Source organism: Gracilinanus agilis, chromosome 4 (genome assembly GCF_016433145.1).
Source record: "Gracilinanus agilis isolate LMUSP501 chromosome 4, AgileGrace, whole genome shotgun sequence".
NCBI lineage: Eukaryota > Metazoa > Chordata > Mammalia > Didelphimorphia > Didelphidae > Gracilinanus > Gracilinanus agilis.
In genome coordinates this window covers 414,447,397-414,469,739 of record NC_058133.1, presented here as the reverse complement: position 1 = coordinate 414,469,739, position 22,343 = coordinate 414,447,397, and the positions used below count along the sequence as shown (strand labels likewise).

The 22,343-nt window shown below is 33.6% G+C and overlaps 1 protein-coding gene across 1 annotated transcript in view; it reads left to right on the top strand.

The window, feature by feature from the left end:
- The window catches only part of LOC123246643 (nesprin-1-like), a 144,159-nt gene that overhangs the window by 95,856 nt on the left and 25,960 nt on the right, over window positions 1–22,343 (top strand). Inside the window, exons 16-21 of the mRNA XM_044675467.1 lie at window positions 1,918–2,014; window positions 7,036–7,238; window positions 11,711–11,875; window positions 13,055–13,207; window positions 16,696–16,839; window positions 19,128–19,301. Coding sequence (XP_044531402.1) covers window positions 1,918–2,014; window positions 7,036–7,238; window positions 11,711–11,875; window positions 13,055–13,207; window positions 16,696–16,839; window positions 19,128–19,301 — 936 coding nt within the window. The remainder of the gene's footprint in view (window positions 1–1,917; window positions 2,015–7,035; window positions 7,239–11,710; window positions 11,876–13,054; window positions 13,208–16,695; window positions 16,840–19,127; window positions 19,302–22,343) is intronic.

Here is a 22,343-nt window from a genome sequence, read left to right as displayed (position 1 = left end):
AAACGAAACACCTTCATTCAATCTCTTGGGCATTATAGCACAGTAACCAACTTTTCTTTTAGAAACTCATTTTTTTCTTTTTATGGATTATTAATCCATTATTGTTATGATTGTTTAGCCTTCCTAAGTGTCAGGAATTTTTATTCCTATTTGATGAAAAAAAAATCACAGGACAGTTGGGTTCAATTCAAGTCATAGAAGATATGGATCTCATCAACTGTATCCTGCTGTTTAAAGAAGTTTTAGAGCAGTGGTTCCCAAACTTTTTTGGCCTACCGCCCCTTTTCCAGAAAAAAAAAATATTACTTATTGCCCCTGGAAATTATGTAACTATTTACTGAACTCAGAATAGAATGTAATACCAAAAAAGTGTGGCCATCACTGACTCCCTGGATCGCTGCAGTACCCACCAGGGGGCGGTAGTGCCCACTTTGGGAACCGCTGTTTTAGAGTAAGAACTGCTTCAAGGAAAATAAATATATATTTTTTAATCCTGCCTAGCTCTTTCAGATTTTCAGTAGGGTGTGCTTGAGTTAAAAGAGAAAATTTCTTACTCAATTAAACTTTATTTCATTTTAGCTACTCATATTATTTAAAACATTTCAGTGATAGCTTTTTAAAAAGTATTCATTCTATTTCTAGGAATAACAGTGGCATTAAAAACCCAATTAATGTATGATTTATTTACTACAACATTAATAACAATGATAAAGTTCATCGCAATTACTAAAGAAAGTGATCATTCTGTACTATCTTATCCCAGAAAATAAAAAAAAAGCCCTTATTGCAGGGACATTATGCTCTTCTTACAAAAATGATATATTGAACATCAATTCTACAAACATCTTGAAATATATCAAGCATTCATCAAAAATGATGTGTGTGTTTCTTCCTATGGAATTGCTCTAAAAGTGTTTTATATTCAAATATGAGGTAGCAAGAAGTGTCTGATTTTCAGGACTAATTTTATAATATATATTTGAGGTATATTTATTAAAATTTTTTGAAAATTATAGAAATTATGAGAAGTTCGAACTTTCGCAATTGATGTTCTATTCCACAATAAACATCCCATCTTTTCTTCTTCCAAAATATCTATTAAAAACTTTCTTCTTCCATTGGCGAAATTACCTTTGGGTTGAATAGCTATACAGTTGTCTAAATTTTCTATTTTACTGGCCTGTGGGTGAGAACTCATTGCATGTTTCCAAGAATATAGAATCAATTATATTTAGGTAAATCGTTAACATTATGTTTTGGTATTTTGTTTTCAAGTTCAAACTATTGATTCACTGATGTTTGTAATGTGGTTGTTTTTTTTTTGTATATGTAGAAATAACATTTTTAATTAGCTTTTATTTTCCAAAAAGAAGTCTCATTCTATGAATTACTTTGTATCTAGGTACTCTGTAATAGATAACTGAAATATGTCACTGCCTGTAAATAATGAGGTGTTATTTGGAAGTATTTTCTGTGTGTAAAAATTGAAGAACCCACAGAGCAGTTACTTAGGAGTGAAGAACATTCAGAGTGTAAAGGAATCCCACTGCTATAGCTTTGTAGAAAGCTTAAAAATGTCCCACTTAATTTAGTGCCTTGCAAATGTAGTTCTCACTAGGGATCCTTTCTCTTTTCCAGGAGCAAGCCCAAGGGTCATGAAAGAATTTCTTTTCTTAGCACATTGGAATCAGCTGTTAGAAGAAAAAAGGTGGAGGTAGCTAATAAACACAGGAGAATTTTTGTTTAATTATAATAAAGGAGCCATTTGATGTTTGTAGAGGAAGGATCCTTGAAAGTGGCACACCTACCTGCTTTGAAGAAAAGAGAAGGGGGCAGATTAAATCTGGGTTCAGTTTTCCATATAAGCATATCTTTTGTCTTATACTAATTCTCTTTTGCCTTCTTATTCTTTTCTAGTCTTTTATAGAAAACAGTAAATTCTTTGAACAATACGAAGTGACATACCATATCTTGAAGGAGGCTGCTGAAATGTATGTCAAGGCAGATGGCTCAGGTAAAACATCTAGCAATATCTCCTACACCAAATAATAACATGGTTTTTATAGATACTGCCTTTAATCTGCCTTTTTATTAACATGGTAAATGGGCATTTAATAACTGACTCCACACTAGGGTGACTTTGAACTGCTGAGCTGAGCTGATTTCCTTAACTCACCTGCAATATTACTGTACAAGATCAGCATAGAATTCTGTGTATGTGCAAGTGTTTTCACTGACAAAAAGGATGTATATGTTAGTTTTTGTTTTGATCAAGAAAAGAAAGTGATGGTTTTCAGAAGCTTTTTTTCCCATTTATGCCTAGAAAGCTCTCCTAGTTTATTCTTAATATATTTTGATAATGGCAAACAAGTTGGAATGAGAAATATCATAATTACAGATGAATCCATGCAAAAATACCTATTAATATATACGTATGTATTTTTAAGTATTGTGTGACAACAGTATTAACAACATATCCTTGTTGATGGGATTGAAATATGGCTTTTGCTTCATTCTCTGTGTATGATCTTGGGCAAGGCATTTCGACACAATTCTCCTGCTTTCCTAAATGGAAAATTAAGTAAGTTTATGAGAGAAAGGAGGTGATCATATTCCATCAAAGAAAAGAAAAAAATAGTGTATTAATCCATTAATCCTAAATCCATTCTAACTACTGAGTTTATCAGGCAATTCATAAAAAAAAACCACTGATGGACATACCAATAGGAGAAGAATCTAAGACATGAATTTTGACCTATCTCATTGTTTGTCCAGGGAAATGAGTCCACATACCCAAGTATCAAATGATTCCCTGAAGATAGATTCTATACAGACCATTATCCTATCCGTTATGGCTGAGATAGTTAAGAGCAATTGTGCTGTCTTTACAGAGAGGTGAGCCAAAGGATGTTGGTGCATAGTCAAAGACACCAATTTGAAATAATACATTACAAGCTCTTCCTCCAAACTTTGATACCCTTATGGGCTTAATGCAAATGGGCTGAATGCAAATCCTGAAATAGGCACACTGAGCCTAGTAGATTCTCCTTGGTTTTGGTGACATCAATCTATGTGTTCGTCAGTCATAGCTCACTATCTCTTAGCTATCTACAGAGTAAGGGAAAGGAATAAGCTTATACAACTTATACCAGAAGGCAAATCTCTTGAAATTTTTATGCTATTATTTTAAAATAACATAATGTTCAATGACTAAATATAACAGACATCTCTTATGTATCTTTTATATGCAAGATAAAGGACCAGGGGCTGGGGAAAATATAAAAAATAAATTAGATATTGTCCCTGCTTTTTAGGTATTTACATCTCAGTAGAGAAGAGACAAGTATATAAATAACTGTAATATAAATTAATAGGTGATAACTACCACATGAGTGGTTCAAAGAAGGAGTAAAGGAGTGCTGAGAAAGATGGATCACACCTGACTTAAATGATCCAGGAATGTACTAAAACAGAGGTGATATGTGAAATGGCTCTTGAATGACAGAAAAGATTTTCAGAGATGAAAGTATAGGGCATTATGGGCTTTTGGTATGTCATGAATGAACAAGTAGGAGTAGAAAAGCACATGCTTTGTTTGAGAAAAGATTAATGTATTCTGTGTGTATGTGTGTACATTAAATATGCTATGACTTAAAATATTATTACTGCCTTAACTTTTGTAAAATTAAATTTTGTTAATCAAATTAAAATAAATCCTCCCCACCCACCCCTATTCCACATGAGAAGTCACAGACATATACAGTAAAAAACAAACAAACTATCGATCTATTTCTACATTTCTATCTGTGTCTGCAGTCTGAGTCCATTCTCTCTCTGGCAGACTTTCATGAGCCTCCTGGAATTATGGTTGGTCATTATGTTGATCAGAATTCTGGCTTCAGATTTTTAAACATTTTCTTCTTTAAAAAAATCTGACTTCCTTTGCTTCCTTCTAATGGCAGAACATAATAAAAAATTACATGGCCAGGTTTTGGTTTATAAGGAAAAATAATCTTTCCTATAATTAGAGCTGTCCAAATATGAAATCAGATGCTTTTGCAAGTAGGGTACTGAGTGTCCCATCACCTAAAATTTTCAGGGCATTCTGGATTATTACTAACTGGAGTCAGTGTAAATGAGTTTCATGCTTTGATTGGGGACTAGAGAAGGCGAATTCCGAGGTCCCTTCATATTCAAAAACTCTTTGATTTTGTAATTATCTATATTGGCGGACTATATATGCCATCAAAATACATAACAACCCTCCTATGTTGATCAACCATTTCAGTAATATCTGACTCTTCATGACCCCATTTGGGATTTTCTTGGCAAAGCTACTGGAGTGATTTGCCGTTTCCTTCTCTATCTTATTTTATAGATGAGGAAACCGAGGTAGATGGAGTTGTGACAAGTCCGGGATCCCATAGCTAGCAAGTGTCTGAGGACAGATTTGAACTGAGGAAGATGAGTCTTGGCCCAACTCTCTATCCCCTGTGCCACCTAGCAGTCAAATCATATAAAAGTCCTTTACTTATTTAGACTTTAGAAAGTATTTGTAGATGTTTTCATTAAGAGGCAAAACTCAAAATACATTTCCAAATTACAGTATACAAATCTTCAAGATCACTAGACCACTTATGTCTGGGAGGAAGCCATGGATAGAGGAGTAGCCTTTGACTTTGGAGAGGGAATAGCCAAATTTTTTACTTTGGAGAGGGAATAGCCAAATTTTTGAAATCGTAGAACTTTAAAGAATGGAAATAAGTTTGAATAATGTATGTATATGTCATCCAGCTAAAGGAAAAAATGTCAACTGATATCAATATTTTGCAGGTTGTTTTGCTATAGGCCATTACCTTTTGTTTTTAATTTCTCTCCACTCCCTAAAGATTCTTGAAATTTATTTCAGAAACAGCCAATGAAGCCATGTAAAATGCTGCAAAATTACATCAGTCTTCTCTTTCTTAGTGATGTTAACCTTATCTTTTGGGTTAATCTTAATAACTCTTGAATTTTATCTTTAAATGTGAGAAAAGACCACTCAGTGACTAAAATAGACAGAAATTCAACTTCTAAAAGGAAAAGTAAATGAAAAATTACTGAGCTAAATATGCCACTCAATGGAATTGTTCATCATCTACCTGCATGTGCATGTTACATTCATTATAACAACTTATTATTATACCAATTTATATATGTCATAAGGCACATATTTTTTCTCCAAATAACTATAATAGGATCTCAATAACTTAGGCCAGCATTTGTGAAGGCAATTATGAATTAGTGAAGTCTGAATTACAAAATATTTTGAAGAATATTAAATATCCCAACTACTGAATGCTGCAAAAAATGCCATTTTGATACTATAAAGTACACATATCAAACAAAATTAGACCAGCAAAAATATTGGATAATTGAAGTTCCCTATAATAGTTGCTTTTATGAATAGACAAGAATTATGAACCATGGCATAAATTACTGTAAATAATTCAAGATATTAGAAATTGTTTAAAAGAGGAAGGAGAGAAGGAGAAAAGAATTTACATAGCATTTACTAGACATCAGACATGATGCTAAGTATTTTATGAATATTACCTAGTTTGATCCTCCCAGAAAACCTGCAAGATCAGTGTTGTTATTATCCCCATTAGATAGTGAAAAAAACTGAGGAAAGCAGTTAACTTACTTGCCCCAAAAAACACAGTTAGTAAGTTTCTGAGACTGGGTTTTCTGAGACTGATCTCACTTTTTCTTGACTCCAGCATTCTATTCATTGCATCACTTTGCTACCTCAAAAGTTTCCTATTATTCTTCGTGTAATCTTGTTCACATAATTAATTTACTTAGAGAGCATTTTATTTGGAGCTACTGCTCTAGCACAGTTTCATCTGAATTATTAAAAATATTCAATTACTGGAACCTGAAGAAAAAAAGGTTATATTTTATACATCATAAAAGATGACTGCATCATGGTTAATTGTGATATAACACAGATGACTGTTTGGTCTTCCTGAGGTTAAGAAGAAGTTCTTCAAATTCTGACATTTTGAAAAAATAAGTACTCTTTTTTTAGTCTCATTCCAATATCTAATTTATTACATATATATTTACACACATAATATGTATTACCATGTAGAGAGAAATTTACTGCCATATAGCAATGCCATTATTAGCAACATCTAAGAAGTTAAACAAGAGCCATATAAATATTAGAATCTTATTATTTTTGTCAGGAATAAATTAAACCATGATTGTCTTGGTTATAATTGAATATAACTTGAATAACAGTTCATCATACTTCTACTTTATGCATAGCAAAGACTCAGTTGATTATAGTGGCAACCATATTGGTTATAATAATACATGGTAACTAATATTTTAAGTGATTATTGCTTATTTAAATTATTATTATCTTTTCTAAAGTCTTTAAAATGAGACATCCTTGAGGTTGGTGTCAGGTGGATTCTTGCCTCTTAAACTCTAGACCAGAAGAGTGCAAGCTCAAATAGGTCTTATAAAGCTAGAATAGAAAGCTTTGAGAGTGAATCCAGTGGAAGATTATATGTCTATTATATTTGGACCAGCCTATCTAAATTTAAAAACGCTTTTCCTCAGAAATTTGGCTGCAGGGTGGTGAATTTTTCAGCCATATCAATTTATGAAAGCCATTTACTGAGGTATGTAGAGGCTCCATTCAGTGCACATAAACAAGGAGAAAACCCATTCTAGTGAAATCAGAGCTCCTTGAAGGACTAAAACCATTTTCCCACTTTGTGATTTTCCAGTTGGCACATAAACTGAACTTGACAGAGGCAGAATTTGAACAGGGGTCCTCGCACCCCAAAGCCATTTCTTTTTCTACCATACAATGTTGCTTTTCCCAGGATTTGATGTTCCAAGAAAAAATCACTGTCTGGCATCTTTTATTATTTATGGTCTATGAATTTTAACTAAATAGCTTTCTGATCTTTGCCAGGTATAGCTGCTTCTAGAAAATTCGTACTTAAAAATTCCATCTTGTTTCATCTGTTTCAGTGGAAGAGGCAGAGAATGTGATGAAATTCATGAATGAAACAACAGCTCAATGGAGGAATTTGTCTGTGGAAGTGAGAAGCGTCAGAAGCATGCTGGAAGAAGTAATTTCTAACTGGGACAGGTACAGCAATACTGTAGCCAGTCTGCAGGCCTGGCTTGAGGATGCTGAAAAAATGTTAAATCAATCAGAGCATGCAAAAAAGGTAAGATGACTTCATGGAGTTGAATAGATTGCATTTGAATTTGGCAAAAAGTAAATAATTATTCATCTTTATACCCTGCTTTAAAGTTTAGGAGTCACTCTTTATACAACCCTATGAGGTAGTGCAGTGATTCCCTAAGTGGGTGCCACCGCCCCCTGGTGGGTGCTGCAGTGATCCAGGGAAGCAGTGATGGCCACACTTTTTTTGTATTACATTCTATTCTGAATTCAATAAATAGTTTCATAATTTCCAGGGGGCACTAAGTAATATTTTTTTCTGGAAAGGGGGTGGGAGGCCAACAAAGTTTGGGAACCACTGAGGTAGTGGATAGACTAAGGACAAGGTGTGTCAAAAGAATTCCCAAATGAGGAATTTCTCTCTTAATGATGCAGTTAGGCATCTCCTGGGCAATTTTAGAGTCTTAATTGGTAATTATTCATAGACCCTGAGAAGTTATGACTTATTTAGGGTCATACAGCCAGTACTGTATGTACTGACTCCATTCAGCCAAACATTGTCAGTCAAATTGTATTGAATGTACCTACTCTGAACCAGGCACTGTGCTAAATTCTGGGATTAAAAGAAAGCTAAAAATAATCCCTAATCTCAAGGGATACCCAATGTAATGGGAGAGAGATTATGTAAACAACCATGTACAGACAAAATAAATCCCAGAAAAACTAGGGAAAAAAATCAACAGAAGGTAGGCACTAAAACAAAGGGGATATCAAAAATATTTCTTACAGAAGGTGGGGTTTCAGATGGGACTTGAAGCCAAAGTTTTCAGAAGGTAGAGATGAGGAGAGGGAATATTCCTGGTTTGGGAAAATGTGCAGTTGGGAGATAGAAACTCTTGAGTAAGGGAAAATTTAGTGACACTGGATTGGTATAGAGCAAAGTATAAGAAAAACGAGAAGGTAAAGGGAGGGAGTTCATGAAGGTCTTTGAACTCAAAACTGAGAATTTTAAATTTTATTCTGGAAGTGATAGGGAGCCACTGAAATATACCAGATTCCTGTTAACTGGAGCAAACATTAGCTCAGTTGCATTATACAAATAGTACCAGTACTATTTGAGTGGCATGTGTCTGTATGATTTTTTTTCCTGAACACATTTCAAGGCTTGGGATCATAGGGTTTAGAGATGGCAGGGAGGTTAGCCTAGGTGATGGTTAGGATTGGAAAGAATATTCTATTTGACATCAGCAGACCTTGACTCAAATTCTAGTCCTAATAGTATATGTGACTGGTAAAACACTAAGCCTCTCTGGCCTTCAATTTTTACATATGAAAAAACAAGTCCAGAAAAGTGAAATAAATTGCCCAGGATCAAACTCAGCAAAGAGCAGAAGGGAGTTTTGAAGCCAAATTTTCTGACTCAAATTCCAGTTCTCCTTTGAATTGCAGGATTCTGTTATTGTTTTTGTTATTGTCAAGTTATTAGTCATCCTATTGGATTCTTCCTGACCCATGGACCATTCTGTCCATGGGATTTTCTTGGCAAAGATACTAGAGTGTTTTGCAACTTACTAAAGCAAAAATCGTCCTCTTAATAGACCATTTTTCATTTTGCAGGTAAAAGAGCCATTGTAGGTCATGGTCTTTCTTCTACTAATGGCCCACAACGATGTAGAGGATTATCTTCTCTAGGCTCTTATATCATTTACCATAAACTTTTGTTAAGGAGATAAAATTTGGTAAACAGAAAAAAAGGATTACTGAGAAACAGGAATCAAAAAGCTTAGGTTGTAGACAATCCACTTAACCTGAACATCCTTGTCCATAAAATGGATTAAATGGTTCTGTGTCCCATCCACTTTAATGGAGAATTTAAACATATACTCTCTCCACCTTTTCTTAGTTGAAGGCCCTTCAGGTAGTACCTGCTTCATGATTCCCTAATCTTTCACTTAATCTTTACCGACATACTCACCCACACCAAATTTAAAGTAATCTTTCTTAAACATTCCTGGAAAACTTCTCCTCCTCCACTTTGACTGTTGACTTCCTTGGCTTACTTTAAGTCTCATCTAAAAAGTCATCTTTTACTGGAATCCTTTCCAGCCTCCCCCCAAATTTTAATGCTTTGCCTTTATTGATCATTTCTGGTTTTTGTTATATATACCTTGCTTTTATTTGCATGTTAGCTCCCCCAAAACTGCTTTTTACCTTTTTTTTTGTATTCACAGTTATTTACACAGTGCCTGGCACAGAATAGGCACTTAATACATGATTGATTGCAGGATCTCTGTTTTGTGCTTACTATACATTTCCTTAAATTAGAACAGTGGTTTCCAAACTTTTTTGGCCTACCGCCCCCTTTCCAGAAAAAAATATTACTTAGCCCCCTGGAAATACATTTTTTTTAAATTTTAATAGCAATTAATAAGAAAGATAAATGTATGTGTGGCCATCACCGCTTTCCTGGATTGCTGCAGCACCCACCAGGGGGCAGTGGTGCCCACTTTGGGAATCACTGAATTAGAATTATTAGAGTATACTTATTTTTCTCCTTTCAAATTTTAAACTTCTTTAGAGAAGAGTCTGTGAAGAGTCAAATTACTTTTGAATATTCAATACCAGTGCTTTGCCTTGTACAAGGTAGGCCTTTATATGTTTGTTGAGATTGAATGACTATTTTGGTTTGCCATAGCAGATGAGTTGGCAAGTAAAATACCACTCTAAATTTGTTCTCTAAGCTTATGTATGATATAAGTAAAGCAAATTTACACATCCTCTGATGTGAATCTGCTTCCATAAAGATGGCATGTTTCTGGCCTAGCTAAGGATGATAGTTTCCATTCCCATCCCAATTTGGCTGTTTTGATAAAGTGGCGGTGTGCCAGTCAATGTCATATGTGTTGATGCTTTTGTGAAGTGAATCCACCAGAAGCAGAAATGTTCTCTTCTATTTATGTAGGGGAACCTCCTACACATAGTTTATTATTAAAATAGATTTTTAAAGACCTTAAATGCTAGTGAATTATATTTGGCACCTTTGCAGAGACTTTTAGCTTGCAAAAGGAAGGATGGGGTCAAAACAAATGAATTCAGAGGGGAATTATTACCTTTATGATAAATATGTTCATCTGGTAGCTAAGTGACTCAGTGGAAGGACTCAAGTTCAAACCAGGCCTCAGACACTAACTGTGTGATTCCAGGCAAGTCACTTAACCCTGTTGGTCTCAGTTTCCTCATCTGTAAAATGAGATGGAGAAGGAAAAGGCAAAGCATTCCAGTATATTTGCCAGATAAATCCCTAAAGGAGTCACAAGAGTTGGAGATGACTGAAAACAACTGAATAATGATTGTTATTCTGAACTCTCAATGAAGGAAGAACAGTGTAAGGATGCACCTTAAGCATCCTTTACCAAACTCTTTGTCACTGTCATTTGATTATGTTTGTGATACAAAATAATTTACTTGGAATAATATTCAATTTTAAATTTTAAAACAGCATATGGATAAAAAGATTTCTCTAAACAGTTTTAAGAGCTGAATTGCAATAAAGGGTTGATGTGTAATGAGGAAGACCTGAGTTATAAACATTTACTAGCTTGTGAGATCCTGATCAAGTCAGTTAACCTCTATCTGCCTCAGTTTCCTCATATATAAAATGGTGAATCTAATAACACCTGCCTCCCATGACTGTGGTGGGATAAAATGAGATAGCATTTATATAATACTTTGTAAAGCTTGAAGTACTTGAAGCATATAATATATGTACATTATATATATTTATTTTGTTATATATTTTATATAAATATTTTGCATATATTTATATTATATATATACTTGAAATATATAAATCTATGTTTTGTAGACTAGAGATAGCTACAAGCTCGTGAATAGAGCTGATGTTGGAACCAAAGAGACCCAATTGAAATCCTCTCTCTGACTTATAGTGGTTCTGTGACCCTGGACAAGTCATTTATCCCCTTAGAACTCTACTACTTCAATTAGGGAATTTCCTTAGCTGAAAATTCTCTAGAGCAGTGAAATTATAAGTCCTGACCTTATTCCCTATCTTTTCATAAAAGATAATCTCTATAGTCAGTCAACTGAGTATATTAGATGCTTACCTTGGTCCAGGCACTGTGATAAACCCTAAACATACCAAGAAAGGGAAAAAAAAACCTCAATACCTTCTTTCAAGTAACTGGAATTCTAATGCATTCTAATGTAAACAATCATGCATATACAGTGTAAATGGAACTTAATTTCCAAAAGGAAGCATTAGCATGGGGACATGGGGTTGGGGTCTAGGAAAGACCTGTAGCATAAGGGGAAATTTCAAGTGAGTTTTATAGGAAACCAGAGAGTATCAATGAGCTGAGTTTAAAAATGGTTTCTGTAAATTCATTAGTCATATAAAACATCACCTAGAAAAATATATACATCATCTCATTATAAGACAATATTTTTTCTACAGGTTTTTAAAAAATAGTTTATGATATCATTATTTTTCTTTAGGATTTTTTCAGAAATTTACCTCACTGGATCCAGCAACACACAACTATGAATGATGCTGGCAATTTCCTTATTGAAACATGTGATGAGACTGTTTCTCGAGACCTTAAACAGCAGTTGCTTTTGTTAAATGGACGATGGAGAGAGTTGTTTATGGAAGTGAAACAAGTAAGTGTTTCTCTACCATTTAAAATTATTAATATGTTTTCCATATTTTGTTATGTTTTTTAAAGTATTTTGTATTTTTTCTAAAGCATAAATCATTTACTAAAGTCTTACATCTATTTACTTAGAATGGTTATAAGTTCTTTCCTACTCTAGTTCTTTTTTTGGATACTTTATTATAATATGGCAATACTTTCAAAAGACTTCAAGACTATGCCAGTGATGTAGTAGGTATGCCAGGTCCTCACAAGCTGGAAAGGCTTTGATTGCTGTCCTAGAAAGAGATGGTCTTCTTATGACCAATTTACCTAAATTCAGCATTCATCCCCAAAAGTCAGTCATGCATCGTGAATGAAATCTTTGGACCGAGATATACAGAAATTACTATCTGAATAGGTGAGGAGGATACCCGGAATTATTAGGTAACCTGCTTCCTATGGAGAGAATATATGTATGGTGGAACATCTCAAGATTAGCTAAAATTGAAAGGCTGGCTGGAGAAAGTAAGCCTGGTGAGTGATGGCATCCATTAACAACATCCAAGCTTGTATGTAGAATGCTAGACAGATAACAAAGCCAGCAGTTCAGAAAGGCAACTCATTTATGAAACTTATCATGAAATTGAGAATTGAGTCTGAATCCAAAAGGCCCAGGAATCTAGAAAAGTCCTTAAGAGTTAATTCAGAAAAATGATTTAGTGGAAAGAGAGCATTGATAGTGTTTCTCCTATTAACAATCTTTGATAGCATATTGGTCATGCCCCCTCTTATCTGTAACTGTAAGATGAGATAACAGATGAAACCACAGAGCTTTTGAAATAATGAAGAAATCTTGATTTGTATTTGGTTAACATTTTCTTTTCCAATTGCTTTGTTTCAAGGATTTTAGAAAAATATGTTTTATTAGTTTAAATTTTAGATGGCGAATAAAGTACTTTTCTTATCTAAAATGGTCCATAAATTGCTTTTATTTACCTATCTGGTAATTTTGGGTTTTATGTGTTGCTTCTTTTCCTCATACATAATAAATTACTGTCTACTCAAAAATTTAAATTTTAAAACAAATCTCAGAATTAATGTTTTTTAAAGTATTTTTTATAAAACTTATAAGAGGTAAATGATTTATTGGATCACTGCCCAACAATACTTTTACAATATTTTACTTTTATTTTATTTTTTATAGTATGCTCGAGCAGATGAGCTTGACCGAATGAAAAAAGAATATCTAGATTGTGTTACCAATTTGTCTGTCTTCACTGCTGAAGCCAATGGGAAACTTTCTGAGCCTTTGGATGTTTCTTTTCTTAATGTCAAGATGTTATTTCAAGATTTAGAGGTGAGACACTTTTTTGAACATGAAAGAATTTTAAACCCAGCCTAATTTTACATATATCTCCAATTCTTTCCTCCCCTGTCCAAGTTTATTAAATGCTCTCTTTAGCCTACCTTCTAAACTTCTGCCTCATATAACTATTATGATCATTGTAAACCTTCATTGTCTATTGGATGTATATTTGTTCCTTAGTTTCCCAATATTTCAAGAAAAAAAAGTCATAAAACTCTACCAAAAAGATCCAGTAATCTATCTTTCCCACTCTAAAACAAGTATTCCCTCAAAGGTCAACATATAAAGTTTGAAATGTCAAAGTTAGCAATCTTTTCTCTGCATACTTCTTAATGAAGATAACAGCAATTTTTAGAGTTTTCATGATTCTATACTCTTCTGTATTCTATATTCTCTCTGTATTTCTCTTTCCCTGATTCTCTCCGTCTGTCTATTTATGTCTCTGTGTCTGTTTCTCTGTCTCTCCCTCAGGTTAAGAATACCTGTACTAGACATTTTCCTATGATCCAGAAATGCATTCCCAAATGCTTGCTGAATATTTCTATCTAAGTGCCTTACCAGCAAAGCAGAGCAATAGGAAACTAAAATCATTATTTCACTTCCCCTACTCCCAACTTGCTTTTGATCCTCTCTTCCTTTTTCTGTTGATAGAACAGGCAACCTTCCTTTAATCCAGTCTGAAAATCTCATTTTGATTTGTCTACTTTAGTTTTCCTCTATTCAATCAATAAATCTTGTCAATTATCATTTTAAAATATCTTCCAAGTCCTTTCCTTCCTTTCCATTCCTATGTTTCTCACTCTGATTTAGGCTCTTATTATATCCCATTGGGGTAATTGCGATAGCCTTTTAAATTATCTCTAGGTCTTGGATCTATTTTCTCTCCAATTCATCCACACAATGCTTCCAAATTAAACTTCTGAAAAATGTCCTTTAAAATAATCCTTACCTTCTGTTTTATGATGAGTACTAAACACTGGTTCCAAGGCAGAAGAATGGTAAAGTCTAGACAACTGGGATTAAGTACCTTGCCCAGGGTCACATAGATAGGAAATGTCTATGGTTAGATTTGAATCCAGGACCTGCTTCTGTCTCTAGACCTGGCTATCTATCTATTTAGCCACCTTATCTGTCTGTCAAAGACATTCTTGATCTCTTGTTCTCTTCTATTTTCAGAAACCTTCAATGTCCTCATTGTTTATAAAATAAAGTTGACACTTTTTAGCCTAGCATTTGAACATTGTCCTTCTATAATCTAGGACAAAGCTTTTATTGTGATAAAAAATTGGTAATATTTTGAAATATATTGCATTGCATTTTTTATTCCCAACATGCTAGTCTATTTATCTGCTACTAATCTTGCCTCTATTCCATTCATCCTCTTCCTTATATATATCCTAAACTCTTTTAAAATTGTATGGCCTGCCATTCCTCTAAAGTATTGTGGGATTTTCTGCTTCCCAGTCTTTACTGATGCTATTCTCTCTACCTAGAAAATCTTTCACCTATCTTGACCTTCAAACATTTAATATGACCTACCTTAAATCCTACATCCTACACAAAGTCTGTACAGATGTTTTTTGTCTCTCCAATGAAATCTCATAGAATGTTGCACCTCTCCAAGGAATGTACATTCAATTTCCTGTTTATATATAACTTCTCTTCCCTAATAAAATGCAAGCCCTCTGAGGATGGAGACATTATTTATTGGCATTCTTTTTTTAATTCCTTTTGAGTAATTATCATTGTTTGATTCAACAAACTTTCTAAAGCACCTACTGTGTGTGAAGTACTCTGTTGGACCTGAAAGAGAGATATAATTTAGATAAGAAACAGCCTTGGACTTTCTGGAGCTTACTGTCCTCTAGTCAAGGATGTCACACCAATTTAACCATAATGCAATAAGGTGATTCAAGAAGTGGAAAACCAAGCACTTTGCAACATTTTAGGATAGAAGATCTATATAGGTAATAAGGCACAGGGAAGGCTACAAGAAGAGGTCCTTTAGGTTGGGCTTCATAGTGGGACTTCAGTATGTCAAGAGATCTGGGGGACAGTGAATTGTCCAGTTTGGCTGGAATGTAGAATATGTGGTAGGAAGTAGTGTTATTTGAGGCTAAGAAGGTAATGTGGCATAAGACTGTGAAGAACCCCAAAAGCCATTTATAGGCACTTGAACTATAATTGATTGTTAAATAAAGAGGCACTGAACATTTTGAGCAGAGAAGTATCATGATTGGATTTATGGATTTAAATGAGGATTAGTCTGACAGAAGCTTGAAGGATAGATTAGAAGGAGGAAAGATTACAAATGCTAAAAGCTTCTAAGAGTCTATTGAAATAGTCTAGACAGATGGTAATGAATGTTGATTCTAGGTTGGTCTCTGTGGGCTTAGAGAGGAAAGGATAAATTCAAGATATATTATGAGCTGAATCAACACAACTTAGTAATTTATTGATTATAGAAGGTGGGAGAGCACCAAGAATCAATGCTAAAATTAATGTTAGCTCTATCCTTTGCTTCTAGTAAATATCCAGTGGGGTTTTAAGAATTAGTTGTAATTTTATTCTAAACTTTCATGATATAATAAAGCAGTCTAGTATGGTCACTCAACTAAATCCAGAAGACATTTCTGTCTTCTCTTATCTCTGTCTTGGTGCCATATAGATTTGTTTCTACATCCAGCACAGTACCTTACACATAGCTGATAATAAAAATTTGTTAAATTCAAATGAATAGACAATAGTCAAGTGTGAACCCTTCAGTAACCAGTTAATTAATCCACAGGTATTTATTAAATTCCTACTAAGAGCCAGACACTGGGTCAAGTCTTAGGATTACAAAGAATAGTAATGAAGCAAGAGACATATATACAGTCAATGGAGATACCAAAAATTTTAAAAGGAGAGAATGAGTACAGATAAACAACTGCATTTGAAAACCACATATTTCTTTAATTAAAGCCACATGTATCGATAGCAATTGCTTTTAAGTTATTCACCTTAGTGGTTTAATTGTTGGTATCACCTTCTCAATGGTATACTTGAAGAAAAAAAAGGAATGTATTACATGAATTTAATAAATGACAGCATTTAAAATGAAAATGAAGGATGTTTCTTAAAGCATACTTTTTAAAGACTGCTATTGGCATTTGCAAAAAAGAAGTCTGATCTACATAGATATTTAAGAAATATAAATGCTATTTCAGCTAAACTGAGTATTTTCAGAGTATGAGTATTTAAATGATAGCATTCATACTACTTTCAAAATATAATATCTTTATTTATTAATTGATTGACATGAATCTCAGGAATGAGTGGTTATGAGTATGAGGACCTAACTAAAATTTTTTAAATGCAGAAATCTTTATAAAATACATTTCTTCTACTTGCTGTGGTATGCTTAAAGAAAGTTGAACTATCTACATATTAACATAAAAGGCTACTTTCTACTGATTCCTAATGATGATTTCTAACAGGATGTCAAGCAGAAGATGCCTGCTATGGAAGCTCAGTACAAAATTATTACAAGGACAGCTCAACTCATTACAAAAGAAAGTCCCCAAGAAGAAGCTCATGAAATACTTGCAACCATGTCTGGACTTAAAGATCAGCTAAATAAGGTTATAAATGAGGGTTTTTTCCTTTGTTTTTTTAAAATGAAATTCAGTGTGCAAAATAAACAGAAAAACAAAAAACAATCACAATTGTTTTCAATCTTTTATTTTTGGTGACACTAATACACAATACTATTGTAGTCATCATTATTATTTTACTAAGGATAAAAGGTTTTTGATTCCTCTTTTTCTACCCCATCTTTCTTTGTATGTCTATATATACATATATACACACATATACATATAATCTATATTCACATGAGTGCATTTGTATGTATATGCTCATATGTCAATCTTATAACACTTTCAAGTTTAAAAGGCATTTTCCCTACAAAATTATTTATATGAATGTGTATCCATCTATTACATAGATAAGAATTTTTAAAAATAGTAGCACAATTATAAAGCACAGTTTTTAAAGATATACAGCATTCTTTGCACATAACATCTCCTTTAATCTTCACAAGAACTCAATAATATGATTGTTGTTATTACTCACATTCTATAGAAGAAGTACCATAGACTCAAAAAATTTAAGTTTTAACCTGGGTTACATAGCTATTAAGTATATATCTGGGGATCTGTAAGGCTTAACAGAGTACATTGCCCTTAGTAGATTTGTAATAAAGGATCTTGGGTCGAATTTTCAAAGTGACAATTGCCTCTATCAAATCAGAAACACTAAGAGTTATTTAAATATTTTTATATAAGAAAGACCCTTGGAAGAGGGGCAGGGGATCAAAAAAATGAATGAGAATATAGAGAAAATCTAAGTCTAGCCTGTTTCTGGTGGAGACTAAAGAGTTAAGTGTCCATAGAATGCTTCTTTCAAAAGTTACTGATAATCTTTGATGGAGTTGGTTCTTATTCTGCTTTTTCTGTATTATTGAACCTAATCTTTGTCTTAGAATATAATATATTATATTGTTATGATATTACAAAAATGCAAGTACTTCCCCTTATGCCCCTTATTTATTGGACCTTTGGAAAAATTCCATAAATTAGAGAAAGGATGTATTAGATATTTAATGATAAATAAATTTAAAAATAATAGCTAGCATTATGTTGGGCTCTAAGATTTGCATAGTACTTTCCATATGCTATCACATTTGGTCCTCACAATGACTCAGTAAGATAGGTTTTGTTATTATATTATCACCATTTTTCAGATAAGGAAATTTAGTCCCCAGAGAGGTTAATAGGGTATTTAAAAAAAAACACTTGGATGGGGGCAGCTGGGTAGCCCAGTGGATTGAGAGCCAGGCCTAGAGACAGGAGGTCCTAGGTTCAAATCCGGCCTCGGACACTTCCCAGCTGTGTGACCCTGGGCAGGTCACTTGACCCCCATTGCCTACCCTTACCAATCTTCCACCTATAAGTCAATACACAGAAGTTAAGGGTTTAAAAAAAAAACACTTGGAAGATAGAAAAATAATGCAGACTTGGAAACAAGATTTGGATTCAAATTCTAGCCCTACTACATTCTAATTTTTTGACACTGAGTAAATTATCTTATCTTTTCTTATCTATAAAATAAAAATAATGCTAAGATATGAATGTGAATGTTTTTGCAAACTTTAAAGTGTTATATAAACATTAGCTATTATTGTTATTACTACTACTATTACTATCACATACCCTTAAGAAACACTTTCTATTTGTTGGAGTGAGGAGGTATTAATCTTTCATTCTTCACACCATGCCACTCTCCTAAGACATCGAATTCATATTTTAGTTCATATTAATTCAAAATCTAACATATGATGAAAAAGAATATTCTTTATAAGTGACTACAACCAAAAAACTGCCACTTTCAAGTGCTATTTTCAAGGAATAGAACCTCCCATTTTTTATAATATTTATATCTTTATACTATGTATCATACATATTATACTACTACTTAAAAAAACCAAAGTTTTCTTCCTAGTCAGCCCTATTTTCATTCCTTTTCCTTGGGATATGAAAATAATTAGTCATTTTCTGACTACATGATAACAAGGGAGGTTCAGTGATGCTAAGAGGTTTTAGCCCACACGATGGTTTAATTCACATTTATCAGCAAGTAAGAAACAATTCATTTAGATATTTTTTCTAGGATTTAAAAGTGTGGTGCCTATATTTTAATTCAAGGAACTATATAGAAATCCATTGAGGATCATATTATGTAACTGCAAATGCCAACTTGCAAGATCAATTTGTAAATAAATAAAAATGTTATCTCAAGGTGACCATATCATTCCATATGCTTTGGAACTTGGTTATTTAATGAAATCATTATTTTTCTATTTTTGAAGGTCAAAGAATTTTACCCTTCATTACTTTATGAGACTCAACAGCTGCTGATTCCATTGGAAGAACTAGAAAAGCAGATCACACTCTTTTATGAGTCACTTGAGAGAGTCAATGAAACTATGTCACTCCTTGAACGTGAAGCACAATCTACGGCCCTTTTTAAACAAAAGCATCAGGTAAGAAAATCTGTCTTTTTCTCGTATAAAGAACAACCCATCAGATTTCCAAGGAGCTAAAATCTCAAGATACAGAAGAAAATGAATCACTCTTTTCTGAGAGGGGTAGTTTAAACACTCCCAAATTGTGTTTGCCCTTCTTAACAAATATGACCCTCCTCCCCTCTTGTCAGTAGAATGTATAGCTGAATCTCCTTTCCACTGGCAAGGATGCATTTTCACCAAACCATACATAATTACGCTCTCTTCAGTCTTTTTTGTGTATCTGAAGTGAGATTGTGGAGAAGATAATCTTTTTCTCCTAGGATCCAAAGATTAAACTCAGAGCTGTGGCCTCGTTATATCATGTTCAAACCAATTAATTTCAGAATATCATAGATTCGGAACTGGATTAGACCTTAGAGACCAGTGAATGCAAGATGAGGAAATTGATGGACAGAATGTGGAAAGTGATTTGTTTGGCATCAAACTCCTTGTAAGTGTCTGAGGCAGAATTTGAACTCAGTATTCTTGATTCCAAATCAAGTACTCATTCATTAGCCCACATTGCCTCTACATTAGTCAAGAAAGACAACATTCATGTAGTGTCAATCTACCTACACTTTGTAAAATAAGTACGATGTAGCTGGAACATTACTCTAGATGAAGTCCTTAGTTTTTTGCAATTAGATTACATATTAAAGATTTTGAAAAACAATCTATAAAAAGACAAATGCATATATAATGTGTTCCATTTTGTTATATAGGATGCTTGTGGCTAGTTTAAAGCATAGTTTTGATTAATTTTTCATAATCTTAAGTGGAACATCATTTGGAAGGCAGCATAGTTTATGAAAGACATTAAAAACAAAATGGGATTTTATATTTAATTTTGAAGGTAAATAAGGAGCCATTAGAATTTACTGAATGGAAAGGCAGAGGAGATAGAGTGATTATATGGTCACACTTATTCTTTGGGAAGATGACTTTGATAGCTAAGTAGAAGATGGACTAGACTGGGAAAGATCTGAGAAAAAAAGGCCAACCAAGAGGCTATAACAATAGTGTAGGTGTGAGTCGATGAGGGCTGGCACCAAGGTGGTGGCAGTGGAAGAGAAGAAGAGGGTTTGTATATTAGAGATGTTGCAAGAGTAAAATCAACAGGACTTTGGCAACAGTTTGGCAACAGACAATAAGAGTAAGAAGTTGAGCAAGAGAGAGGTTGTGAGTCTGAGTGACTGGGAAGATGGTGGTATCTTAAACAGAAATATGGAAGTTAGGAAGAAAAAAACGATTTTGGAAAAAGGTAATAAATTCAGTTTTGAACATGTCAAGAATATAATGTCTACAAACATCCAATTAAAGATGTTAAATAGGCAGCTAGAGATGCAGTGGAAGAAACGAGAGAGATTTTATTATTGTTTTCAGTCATTTCAGTAATGTTTGACCCTTTGTGATCCAATTTGTGTTTTTTTTCTGGCAAGGATACTAGAGTGGTTTGCCATTCCCTTTTCCAGATCATTTTAAAGATAAGAAAATTCAGGCAAACAAGTAAGTGACTTGCACAGAGTCACATAGCTATTAAGTGTCTGAAGCCAGATTTGAACTCAGGAAGACAAATACTCTCCACTGTGCCACCCAGCTTTCCAGGAGAGAGGTTAGGGATGGATAAATGCATCTGAAAATCATCTGCAATGGTCTTTCAGTTCTGGATAGGTCCATCGGTTTATGTATTTTAAATAGGTACTATTCATAGACAGTGAGTTGAGTCCTGAATTGAATAAGAGGAGAATGGACTGTTTTTAATGAATTGTTCAATACTATTAATGATCCTAAGCATTTCCTTGAAACAAAGATTTGTATTTTTAACAATAATGCTCCTTTCATAATGTTGTATGGCTATGAGTTATGAAATACCATAATCTCTAGAGAATTAAGATTGAAAATATCTTATCATTAAGATCATCAGGATCACCTGGCTTATGCATTTGCAAATCTGGACAATGTGTTGATTGGTTTTTCTTTACTGAGCTTATTTGATATAAGGAAAGAAAAGGATATGATTTAGTGGGTAGTGAGAGAGATGCAAAAGAAAAATCAATGAAATGTTTAAATGCATAGAAGAAAACAGAGCAGGAGAGGATACAAATAGAACATTTTGTTAATTCAATGTTACATTTAATATATTTTTATAAAAGCAAAATATGCAACAGAATATTATAGTTTAGTATACAGCCTTCCTATTTGCATACTTATATGTTCATGTTTGTTGATAATTAGTTCATAATAAAAGCAGAAAATTATTTAAAAAAACTAAAGTTGGGGTTTATACAATAGGTATTGGAGAGGGACATAATAGGCATGAGTAGGCCATATGGAATTATTACCTGCTTAGATAAATAGTAATATGTCTGGATTAATATATTACTCAAAATAATAAAAACATAACAAAAACAGTCTAGAAAGATAAAGACAAGTGAAAATCAGTAGCAAAAGATTAAAAACAGCTGGCAAGAGTTCCTTGGATTTTCAGCAGTTCCCAGGCAAATCCCAATTGTAAAAAATATATATTTATTTTGTCCAAATGGCACAGATGAGTCCCAGATTAATCCACCTATGGGCAAAGTAAACTTAAACTGCCTGAGATATTTCATTCATTCTTGGTTTATTTCAACTCTATTAGTTGCATGAAAGTGTTATTGTTAATTACTAGTGTCCTGATCAACAAAATCAATGAAGATTTTCCCAAAAGAAGGAGCATAAAGGATTTTATCAGAAAGAGAAGGGGGCTAGTCAAACAATAAGAGTGGAAGACAACTGATGAATAGTTCTTGAAATTTAATAATATCCATTCAATGTCAGAGGAGTAGAGGATGGCTTGAGTATATTGGATGGAGGATTTATGGAAGGAATTGCCCAGAATGCAGGGACATGGACTATTAGTGAAATAAATTATTGAACGGAGTACCTTCTTTGATGAGATCATCGAACATTTGAAACATTTTCACAATCATGTCACTTTTCTGTTCAATTTGATCAGTGTAAAGTTGACAAAAGTCAACT